This window comes from Rhinichthys klamathensis, unplaced genomic scaffold (assembly GCF_029890125.1).
Source record: "Rhinichthys klamathensis goyatoka isolate OS25496 unplaced genomic scaffold, OSU_Roscu_1.1 h1tg000281l_1, whole genome shotgun sequence".
Lineage (NCBI taxonomy): Eukaryota > Metazoa > Chordata > Actinopteri > Cypriniformes > Leuciscidae > Rhinichthys > Rhinichthys klamathensis.
Genome location: NW_026606800.1, coordinates 869,943 through 882,619, shown reverse-complemented (window position 1 = coordinate 882,619; position 12,677 = coordinate 869,943). Strand labels below are relative to the sequence as shown.

Below are 12,677 nucleotides of genomic sequence, written 5' to 3'. Positions count from 1 at the left end.
TGTAATTTGCCTCAAACACTGTGTTCATCCGCGCTGTGCCGTGTCGAGGGTGTTGAACTACAACTCACGTAAAGTTGATAATTCCGCGAATTACTGCAATTGCAGATTTCGAACAGAGATGGCGACAAAGAGGAAAAACTGCGGACTGCAGCTTTAAAATATATAAAAACTGTAAACAGTTATTTTCAATTGTAATAATATTCAACAGTATTAGTGTTTTTTACAGATTTTTTTTATCAAATAAAGGCATCCTCTGAGATCTTTCTAAAACATAAAAAACTTGACTGGTATATTATATAAATAAATATATTATTTATATATTTGATTGATTGATATGCTTATGTCTAGCTCGTGATGGCTTGAAGATTAAAATCAGCTAGTCAATAAAAAATGACTGTTTATTTTTTTTTTCTGAAAAAGTAAAAAGCTAATGCTGAACAGAATGAATTGTCATCTCTGCTTTGCTTTCATGGTGAGCATATACTACATTAACGCTGCACACTGAGTTTATGATCCATCTGCACACACACACACACACACAAACAGCTGTGAAACACTGGCACGAGAAGCCTGTAGATGCATTTGACCTGGCTGAACATTGACAGAAATAAACCTGCAGGAATGCAGAGCTCTTTATGTCTTTACAGCCGCTTCAGAAATGTGAATACATTTACTGCTTAGTAGATACACATCAAATCAATAGTCTGAAAGCAGATGTTCTGTGTTAAGTCTTTTTTGGCAGGCTTTTTACAAATGCTTTTTTATGTTTTTGACTTCCTCAGGGCTGAATGTTGGCTGTTTCTATGCTGTCAGTACGCTTCTCAACCGAATGATCATTGAACACTATCCTGTAAGTCCCTCAACCTGTCCAACCAATCATAAGCGTCCATGACAGTTTACATAACTGAATTGATTCCAGTGAATTTTAACTTCATCATTAGCATTTCTGATGGAAGTTAGTGTTTAAGGTTTCCATTTTCCCGTGTATTCATTAATCCAGAAGAACTGATCTTAGTCTGACATATTGTAGTAAAACAGAGAATTTATGTACAAATTTGTTCTGGTTTTAACAGGGAGAGGAGGTGAACGCCGGCAGGATCGGCCTCACAATCGTGATCGCTGGCATGGTGGGTTCCCTCATCTGTGGAATCTGGTTAGACCGATCTAAAACATACAAGTAAGAGTCTGAACTTTAATCCTAACAAATCTTTAAATGTCCTTCAGGCAGTGACAGTGCTTGATAAACATTTGTCTTCATTCCTCCTTTAAGATAAGTGTGTTATTGAGTCCTTTCCCCCCTGTGAGTCTGTTCATATGCTTTGGTTTAGTGTGTTTTTCCAGGTGTTTGCCTCTTTGATCCATGAACCTAGACCTCGTGAGCTTTTGTTTCAGTGCATTTGACCTCATACAGCATGTCTTCCCCTCCTGGGCATTGGGATGTTTCTTTTATTTAACTTTGTTTACACTTACCACCACACTCACACTACTGAACTGAAATATCAGATTAATAATACAATGTGTGTCAATGGAATTATTTTAAAGCAGTTTTGCTTTTTTCAAATGCCTTTTATATACACTGAGAAATTACCTACAAAAAATCATTTAAAGGTGCATTGTGTAATATTTAGGAGGATCTGTTGACAGAAACCGTTATGTTTTTGTATAAAATCAGTATCGCATTTGCACTCGTGTTATTCAGGACAGAAAAACAGCACTCGTGTGATATTGTGCTTGTTACTCGTGTGATCATATGATGTAAATATGAGACAAAAGCATTTTTGCTCCATATCTTGAATTTTAGGGACATTCTAACAGCATTCTATAGGCTCCATCATGCAGTGCGTTGTTGCCCTGCAACATATTCATCATCAATCAACTGTATGAAATGTCAGATGACCTACATAGATCTGGGCGGGGCAAGTGTAATAATTTTAACGCATTGTTTTTTACCTTAATTAATTAATCTAATTAATGTGTTAAATCGACAGCCCTAATATATATATATATATATATATATATATAGGCTACAATGTGTGTATGTGTGTATATATATATATATATATATACACTATATATATATATATACACACACACATATATATATATACTGTATACACTCACCTAAAGGATTATTAGGAACACCATACTAATACTGTGTTTGACCCCCTTTCGCCTTCAGAACTGCCTTAATTCTACGTGGCATTGATTCAACAAGGTGCTGAAAGCATTCTTTAGAAATGTTGGCCCATATTGATAGGATAGCATCTTGCAGTTGATGGAGATTTGTGTCCAGGGCACAAAGCTCCCGTTTCACCACATCCCAAAGATGCTCTATTGGGTTAAGATCTGGTGACTGTGGGGGCCATTTTAGTACAGTGAACTCATTGTCATGTTCAAGAAACCAATTTGAAATGATTCGAGCTTTGTGACATGGTGCATTATCCTGCTGGAAGTAGCCATCAGAGGATGGGTACATGGTGGCAATAAAGGGATCGTTTAAATGCCACAGGTAGGCCGTGGCATTTAAACGATGCCCAGTTGGTACTAAGGGGCCTAAAGTGTGCCAAGAAAACATCCCCCACACCATTACACCACCACCACCAGCCTGCACAGTGGTAACAAGGCATGATGGATCCATGTTCTCATTCTGTTTACGCCAAATTCTGACTCTACCATCTGAATGTCTCAACAGAAATCGAGACTCATCAGACCAGGCAACATTTTTCCAGTCTTCAACTGTCCAATTTTGGTGAGCTCTTGCAAATTGTAGCCTCTTTTTCCTATTTGTAGTGGAGATGAGTGGTACCCGGTGGGGTCTTCTGCTGTTGTAGCCCATCCGCCTCAAGGTTGTGCGTGTTGTGGCTTCACAAATGCTTTGCTGCATACCTCAGTTGTAACGAGTGGTTATTTCAGTCAAAGTTGCTCTTCTATCAGCTTGAATCAGTCGGCCCATTCTCCTCTGACCTCTAGCATCAACAAGGCATTTTCGCCCACAGGACTGCCGCATACTGGATGTTTTTCCCTTTTCACACCATTCTTTGTAAACCCTAGAAATGGTTGTGCATGAAAATCCCAGTAACTGGGCAGATTGTGAAATACTCAGACCGGCCCGTCTGGCACCAACAACCATGCCACGCTCAAAATTGCTTAAATCACCTTTCTTTCCCGTTCTGACATTCAGTTTGGAGTTCAGGAGATTGTCTTGACCAGGACCACACCCCTAAATGCATTGAAGCAACTGCCATGTGATGGGTTGATTAGATAATTGCATTAATGAGAAATTGAACAAGTGTTCCTAATAATCCTTTAGGTGAGTGTGTGTATATATATGACCCCTAATTTTTGAATGGATCTTAAAAATATGAAAATCCATTATAAAAATATATAATTTTTAAAGCAAACCCATGATCTAAACAAAGAGTAAAGCAATCATACATTTTATTATGTGACAATGTATATATTTTGTTACACAGATTGTTACACGATTGTCCCACAGTTGTGGCATCATTTCCACCAAAACCAACTACTTAAACCAACCAACTCACTTTTGTTTAAAAAGTGCTAATAGTTGAAGAAATGCCCAGATATTTTGCAAATGCTATTGTACTAAAGCAACTGAAATGGTATTTCTGAATCTACATGTATTTTCAGCTGCTATTAAGCTATTGATAATATGATTCGTTCAGTCACACTAGGACATGTTGGATCCTGATGAAAGATTTGTCCCATGTCTCTGTTATGTGATGTCTCCACAGACAAACCACTCTAGCTGTGTATCTGATGTCACTGGTGGGTATGGTGATTTATGCCTTTACCTTGGATTTGGGTCACCTGTGGGTGGTCTTTATCACAGCGGGAGCCCTCGGGTATGAGAAGATTTTTACTATTGTGCATGGCAAAATAAAAATTTGCAACAACTTTTTTTTTTTTAAATGTGAAAAACGCAAAAGTTTTGCCCAAAATCTTTTTATTTGTGTGTTACTGACCCAGGTTCTTCATGACGGGTTATCTTCCCCTTGGTTTTGAGTTTGCAGTCGAATTGACTTACCCAGAGTCTGAGGGGACGTCTTCAGGGCTTCTGAACTGCTCTGCACAGGTATGTGTGTGATATTTATTAAAACAATTCAAGAAAATCTCAATTAAAGGGATAGATCCCCCAAAAATGTAAATTCTGTCATCTTTTACTCAACCTCATGTCGTTCCAAACCAATTTTATGCAATTTTATCAAATTTTCTGAAGTGACGCGAGTGCTTTGTTTGCACAAAAAAACATCATTTGCCCACGTCATTTGCAAAGTATTAGGGGGCTTTTACACTGGGCTCGTTTGCTGTGGTCCGAGCCCGAGCGCGTTTGTTCCCGGCGCCCCCCGGAGCGTTGGTCTGGTTTCACACTCAACTTGATTCTATCGAACCCTAGTGCGTTTGCGTGCATATTACGTCATCGCAAACGTGCACGGCGCATGATAGAAAACAGAACGTGGGGCAATATTGTGTTTTTTTATTAATTCGCTGCTATTATGCGCAGTTGAGTGAACAATACAGGTTTACTGTGCGTGTGTCAGACTCACATAAGGTGGCCTTCTGCTGCTTGCAAACGGACTCTTTTAAGGAGACAGTGGATTTACAAATTTGGTGCCCTGATTTCACGCGCAATGCACGAATACACTGCAGGCTCACTCTCGCTCGTATCCAAGGTAAAATCATCAACACTATCATCCCTTACAAGTGTTTTATTTAACTGAATACATCACAATAAGCTAAAACGCATGCGCAGGTTACTTTACTTCCTGAACAAGTGCGCACCCGAGTCCGTGCTACTTCACATTCACGCGAACCGCAGCACGGTTCGGGAGCAACCGAACTCAGACCACCTCCTCCAGGTAGTCTCGGGTTCGGTACCCCAGTGCGCACCCGGGTCCCATGACAGCGTTCACATTCGCGATTTTTCATGCGAACCGTGCCCCGTTCCGAACTAAACTGCCAGTGTGAAAGCCCCCTAAATCTCCGAGCCACGTTCACGTGTCAACACAACACGCATGCGTGCACATGAACGCGGGTTGGAGATTAATATTTTGTAAATCAAGTTGGGTTTTTTTTTTTTTTTTTTGCAAAACAAAGCACTTAATTGCTTCATAAAATGAGGTTAAACCACTGGAGTCACATGAATTACTTTAATGATGTCTTTACTACCTTTCTGGTTCTTGAAATTGGTAGTTGTGTAGCTATCAATGGAGGGACAGAAAGCTCTGAGATTTCTTCAAAAGTATTACGTGTTTGAAATGACATGAGGGTGAGTAATTAATGACAGAATTAAAAATAAATGTATGAACTATCCATTTAAAGGTGAATGATGGGACTTATTGTCTCTCATAATTCATTAAATAAACATTAAACACTTAAGCAATGACAAGAACTGACAAGGAACAGAACAAAACAGGGAGTACTTGTACACAGAATTAACAAGGGAAACAATGACCGACAGCTGAATGTAATCAGTAACCAAGGAGAATAACTAGGAAACAATCAAGGCTAAACTGATCTGAGGCACAAGAAACAAACACCTAGGAACGAAAAGACAACTAAACAAAAAGTAATCCTGACTCCAGGGTCCTGGACAAGATTTTTTCTCAGATTGTCAGGATGGGTAATCCTAAAACACCTGTAGTCTCGGCCCGGCTTAAGAGTGTTGAACAGTGATACACAGATCTTTTCAATGAAGCGGTCATAGTCAAGCTTTATGTTAAATAAAACACTGCTATTGACCAATCAGCAGCAAGGGCCAGAATTATCTGTTTTATAAACTGTTTATAAGAGGCTCCAGTTGTCTTATTTTTAGAATTTTATGTTATTTTATAGAGTTTATAAGGAGTTACCAACAATCCTAATGAACATTGTGTTTCTTACTGCAGGTATTTGGGATCATATTTACGATCTGTCAGGGGAAAATCATGGACTCTTTCAATACGCTGGCTGGAAATCTCTTTCTATGTGCCTTCCTGCTGATAGGAACCTTCATTACAGGTGCAGATCGTTCAATGCTTGTCTACCTGACTAGTTGTTCCTCTTTAATCCAGTACAGAGTTCCCACTTGAAGGAACTGCTTTGTATTTTTTAATCTGGCCCTATGAACTGCTGTTGCTTTCAAACGTTTTGATTCCTGGTGATGATAATGCTTCTTGGAAAGCATTGTATTAACATTCATGCTGCATGAGTGACATTATGAAAGTTGCAGTGTCCTCTATTTTTTCAGTTAATATATGAGCTATTAAAGGGCATATTGCAGGTTAGAGGACCCAACGAGTCAATGTATTCACACATGAAAATACTCACCTTTCGGCGAAATTCGCCGTTTTGAAACCAAAATAGGTGACCTACGTGAATCGTGTAGATTCGATGAGAAAATGTTTGAGGGAGGGGGTGGGGGGGGGGGGTATATTTCTATCTCACATTATTACTATAGTATGGCTTCAAATAGTATACTATATATGAAGCCAGCCATACTATAGTAATAATGTGAGATAGAAATGAATATCTAAGTCATTAAATTCAAGTTCACGTAAACTTTTCCCTCGGCTGCGGCTGTCAGTCATTCTCCATTCAGCATCAAACAGCGCGTCGTGTTCGTTTACGACAGACAGTCAACGATGAAACTCTCTCCAAGATGATTAAATGTTAATATTATTATACTTGATCTGTAGATAAAGCTCTATGGTTTCGCATAAAATTACTATCTTGCTGGACTGTAATGCTGTAACTGTTAATCATGTTCCTTTCTACCGTGTGTCTGTTTGATCACAACACTGTACACAACACGCGCACAGTAACTGAAATTTAAAACTGTTAAAAGAAAAGGCTCAATAAACTATTGCATAGATCGATGCTGTATAATACACTATGCATCGATATGTATTTCCTTGTGCTTTGAACTTTTCAATGCGAACTCAAAGAGATGCGCGCTGTGACTCCGTGTTGCTTCAAGCGCATCATTCTGCGCTCGGGATGCGCATAAGCGCTTTGTGCATGACTCTATGGCAGGACTCTATTGGAGTCTTTCATAATCATAATACTTTTGCGCAATGAAAGATTATTAATAGCCTTTTCTCTGCTATACATTTGAAATGTTCTTAATTTTATAGTAGACTATATAAAATAATTGATCTTTTTGATTTTTATCTTGTTTTTCATGAATGTATTTTACAACAATACAAAGAGCAATGTGTAACGTTTTACCAGATTTAGTGCTACACTTATTGTCTCTTATTTGTTCCCCACTAAATATTTTTTTTCACTAAATGTTCTGATTTTATACCATTATTGTTTTTCTAGACTAAATTTTACTGAGTTATCCACTAGTCTAGTTTATAATATAATTTTTGTCATAGGTTATGATCATATTTTTTTTTATATGTTGTTTTTCTTTATAATGAAGTTGTCTGTATTATGTAGATTGTGTTTAACACACAAAAGAGTGATTATCAGTTCAACAGTTATAGAAATTCTACTTGATTTTTTTTTTTTAAACTGACAAATTGAGTTGTGGTGTGACTGTGAGGAGAACCAGTGAAGAACAGGACAGGTGTCTTGGTGAGAGAGACCAGTGTTAGCTTATAGATATATACACGTTTGTTCGCTAACGATATACACTGTGCTCACAATATTGTACAGATTATTACCATCGTAATAGCAGACATGAGTATGTTTAGTGTAGATAGATATATACTATTAAATGTATAAAAACTATACTTGAGTATATTTGTATTGTAGCCTACTAAAAACATTCTCAAGTACATTTTTAATACATATTTTTCACCTGTGTGGCTGTGTTATAACATAAACATTAAATTAAAGGGTAACGCTTCCTTTTACAGTCCTGTTACCCATGTACTTACTATGTACTTATTATAGTAATTATAATTACTGGGTAATAACTAGGTACTAACCCTGAACCTACCCCTAAACCTACCCCTAACCCATGTACTTACCTTATATTAGCCAGTACTTTCTAGGTAATTTTCACTGTAAGTACACGTAAGTACTGTACTGTAAAAGGAAGCGTTACCAATTAAAGATTTGAATATTTAAACTATCTGAGTAATTTTGTTTTTCAATTACAAGTTGCCTCTATTGAGGGCATAACTACCTATATCACACTATTTGATGCCATTGGTACAGTATACGACGATCAATATTCTTGCTTCGGCATCCCATGTTGAACTCCATCATATCGCCGGGATAATAATCCTCCGATCTGAAGTGAACGCTACACACGACCGCGTTTCTCGAAGCCGATGCGGAAGAGAAATCCCGTCTCTTCACCTGCACAAACCGCACCAGGCACGAAAGATATACAGCACCGTCCCTTTTCTTGTTATGAAACCTGTGGACTCGATGTCCTGACAGGCCGGAGTTTTTGCAACCTCCACAAACACAATAATTTACCATGATGATGATAAACTAAAATACAAAAACTACCGAAAACACACTAACTCAGGACCGCTCTTTACTGAATACCAGCCTACTCTGCACTGAGCCGAGGCTGAGGCTCCCTTTCGTGACGGAAAATGATGCGATGTTGGGAAAAAAGCCGTTTTTACAAGCAGTCCAAGAAACGCTCACTTTATCTACTAAATTAGTGCCCTTATGTCATTTTAAAACATTTTAAATCCTGCATTAACTTTTCATATGGTATTTTCATACAAGGTTATATATTCATTTAGGTTTTTTTTTTTTTTCACCTGCAATATGCTCTTTAAACGCATAGAAAAAACACTGGATTGTGTAAATATAGAATAAGCGACGTTGTTTTGGGACAAACACAGAACCGGATATCTATCCCTTCAGTGACTCGCCCTGCCATCTAGATTAAATTTAAGGTAGATTTTAGTCAGATGAACTGTGTTCTCAAGACAAGGGTGGCAAATTGTCACATGTTTTAAATGTTATACAATTATATAATACAATCTAATATAATTACAATAATAATGTTCCCTGCAGTTATCCAGATTGTTGTTATGGATCATTTAAAGTCGTCCTAGTTAATATTCAACACATTTTCCAGGCAATTATAGTTCATGTGGAGAAACTATATAGTCCTTCATATAACACTGATCCGTAGAGGTACAAAGTTTTTACTTTCTCTTTGAACAATGATTTAGATCTCAAAAGTCCAACCAGAATGATCTTCCACGTAAACTTAGCCAAACCCATTGATGGATCATCATGGATGTGTCACCCATGCAAATTAAACCTAATAATAATTAAAATTACATCTATTTTAGGGCCATTCGGTATTTATTGCATTTATAAGTTAGGAAATATTTAATTATTTTGCCATGCATACAAAAAAAATCTTAAATATGGAATAAAATATGAACTGGACATGTTCTTTGAGGGATTCATCCATTTATATTTACAATTCAAATACCGATTGGATAGACTAGCGCTCACAGGATGCATCAGTCATCTCAGTAGATAGATGTGAATGTTAAAGCCATCGTAATGTGTGTGTGTCGTGTTTCTGTTCTTTATCTCAGCCTGTATTAAGTCAGATCTGCGCAGACAGTTGGCGAACCAGCAAGCACTGGCAGCTGTAAGTATCAAACCAAACCTGCAAAACAGTTACACAATAAGATTTTATGAGATATATATGTGACAGAAAGCAGATTACGGTTTACATGACCTCCTCATCCAGGAATAAGTTCATGTTTTGTACTTTTTACAAAACTTTTTACAGCCACTAACATGTACCCTGGATGTCCCTAAGATGCACCAATATGAAAATATTGGCCGATACCGATAATTCTTTATATTTGAAAGCCGATAACCGATATATTGGCTGATAAATCTACGTAAATCTAAATTTTTGAGTGCCTGATTACAAAAACAAAGTCTCATCATGTCCCAATCACACAATTATAATGATGTTCGCATTATAAATGTGTCGCCTATATGACAGACTTGCACTGCACATGTTGCACTTAACCTTATTTTCCTTTTCAAAGTGATTCCAATCATATTTTTTCAAGCAATTCAAAACCATCATGGCGAAAAGTGCGCATCTGAAGTGTCTCAACTGAAGGAAATAATCCATTATTTATCGCTTTAATATATATCAGTCAAATGTTCTTATTGGCAGATAACGTTAACATTAAAAATGAACATACGTATCTGCCGATACCGATACGGTGGCCGATATATCGGATACAGCAGATACTAGAGAAAGGACTCCTGTTGTTTCTTCCTCATGTTTCTGTGTTGTTGTTGTTATTGTTTTAACTTGAACTCCAGTGTTTTCAATTAGACTGTTAAATGTATTTATTAGTTGGTCGTTTTGGTTTGTTAGCTTTTGTTTCAAAGGTTCACAGCAGGAATGTGGCCGTGTTCCTGCAAGTGTCTTCAAGGGTCTTCGGCCCAGCAGTTTCTTTGAACTTTTTATTGTGTTGGCATTCCAGCGCTGTGATTGGATGTTACGTGGGAAATACCAGCCCCATAAACCCACTTCATACTGTTCTTCACTATCACTCCTGCTCATCTTTACACGCTATATCATGTTCCCTTGTTCCACCCACCCCAGTCAGACTACAACGTCTAATGATATTACAGTTAACTATAACCATCTTCTATTTGAATACGTTTTATATTGTAATTTATTTCTGAGATGTCAAAGCTGGATTTTCAGCATCATCACAAACTTTTCAGTGGTTGTGAAATTCTCTTTCCTCTTTTCACTCGTTCCATCCTCTTTCTGCTTTGGTTCATAACTTCCACTCATCTCATCTCTCTTTTCTACTTATCCTGTTTTCCCTTTCCAATTTTCCACTTATGCCATTCTCTTTTCCACTCATCCTTTTTAACTCAACCTGTTTCTCTGCTTGTTTTGTTCCCCAATTTCTACTCACCCCGTTCTCTTCAAATCTGTTCATAGATCAGTGTGTGTGTGTGTATGTGTGTGTACAGGCAGCGTTGGCCAGGTCATACGTTCAGGATGACTGTGGGACGTCTCTCCTTCCATCCACACACATGTGACCAATCAATCACTGCCTGATTTTATTGCGCACTGTGGTTCAGGTATGGGCGGCACATGTGATTAGCCCGTCTGATTCACACTTGATGGCTTCATTCAGATGTGCTTTTGATTCTCAGTGTCCAATGTTAATGATTTTTGTCTGCTCTATCTAAACGCTTCACCCTTTAGCTTTGTGTCTGTGTGAGTGCTTGTTTATATGATTTATGAGAACACAAATTTGTATAATGACATGGGTATTACACTGGTATTACAACGTAAATGTGGATTATGAGGACATTTCCTGAGTTCTCGTAATTAAAATCTCTTAAAAAGCATACTAAACAATGTTTCATGTGTGTGTGTTTAACTATAGATTGGTTGTTTGGTCTGTACTAACATTTAACCCTGACACACTAACTGTCCTCCAGTGGATGTGTGTGTGAAACTGATTTAATGCCGTCAGGGGGCGCCGTTTCACTGATATCTATTATTAATGATGTGTTTTGTGTTTTTAGAGCCATTTGGAAACATCTCCAGCACAAGCTTTTGAAGCCAAACTCTAATGTGAACATAACACGGATCTTGTAGCATTTCACCTTTTTTTTTTCTGTGACGCTGTTTATGTTTTATAGTTTGTAACCAGCCTTGAATTTCGATTTATTTTGCCTGAGACTGAAAGTTATTTTGTGACATTTGAATCGGGATGTATTATTTTTGTTTATTTGCATTGTGTCAAATGTCTGCATTGTAACAGCCAAGGACTGACTAAGTGTTTGTTTGTTTGTTCATATGGTGTGATCATGTTTAATCGATCACTAATCATCTCAATAGGACATATTCTAATTTTAAATCAGTTTATCAATTTCTGTTTTCAATTTAAATTATTAATGTTTTTCTTGCAAAAAATTTTTTATGGAAACTTATAGGACAAATTCTTCAATGAAACCTATTGGAGCGAGGAATGTTTCAGTATTTTTGAACTAGGAAATAGGAATAGGAACCGAATCCGTTTCTGAACAGCTAAATATGAAATGTTGGTTTCCATCTATGCAATAATATGTACTGAAAAATGTTTCAATATTTTTATACAGTTGTTTTGTATTTTGACCCTATATTTAAAGTTCTGTGAAGTCCATCTGAACAAATTGTAATGAATAACACAACTCTAACATCTAAAGCTGTTATATTATGTTTTATTTTTAAAATGCTAAAAATTTTAAAAGAGTGTTTAGATATATATATAAAATCACACATAGAGCTCTCATATGACTATCCATAAATATTTTAATGCAGTAAACAGTGCAGAAAAAGTGTCAGCATTTATGACAGCATTTATGATATATGTAAAAAAAGACATCTTATTTCACAATTTTATAACAGCATTTTATATATTTATCAAACTGTATAATTATTTTACGTAGCAAAATTAAAAAAGAACCAGCAGTAACGTCCCGTACACATTCCAAACAAAGTAAAAACAGCTTTACATATTTTACTCATTTAACGACAAGTGCATTTGAAAGGGCATTTCATAAAAGTGAGACAGCAGTAGCAGCCTGTTCTCTTTGATAGTCTGTTTGAGCTCCCTGTGGTTTGTGTGGAGGTATTTACTCATCCAACTGCAATACGTGTTCGCGTGTTTGTTTGGGTGCTCGTGACTGAAGCCCAGTGT

At 37.2% G+C, this 12,677-nt stretch overlaps 1 protein-coding gene across 2 annotated transcripts in view; it reads left to right on the top strand.

Moving 5' to 3' along the window:
* Window positions 1-11,589, top strand: part of flvcr2b (FLVCR heme transporter 2b) — a 28,623-nt gene extending 17,034 nt beyond the window's left edge. Inside the window, exons 4-11 of one of the 2 annotated variants that reach the window (XM_056269394.1) lie at window positions 783-850; window positions 1,074-1,177; window positions 3,756-3,866; window positions 3,991-4,096; window positions 5,910-6,021; window positions 9,534-9,589; window positions 10,957-11,067; window positions 11,521-11,589. In XM_056269394.1, the coding sequence (XP_056125369.1) occupies window positions 783-850; window positions 1,074-1,177; window positions 3,756-3,866; window positions 3,991-4,096; window positions 5,910-6,021; window positions 9,534-9,589; window positions 10,957-11,025 (626 nt within the window). In that variant the 3' untranslated portion in view covers window positions 11,026-11,067; window positions 11,521-11,589. The remainder of the gene's footprint in view (window positions 1-782; window positions 851-1,073; window positions 1,178-3,755; window positions 3,867-3,990; window positions 4,097-5,909; window positions 6,022-9,533; window positions 9,590-10,956; window positions 11,068-11,520) is intronic. The other variant, XM_056269395.1, reaches the window with a different exon arrangement.
* The last annotated feature ends 1,088 nt before the right edge of the window (window positions 11,590-12,677 follow it).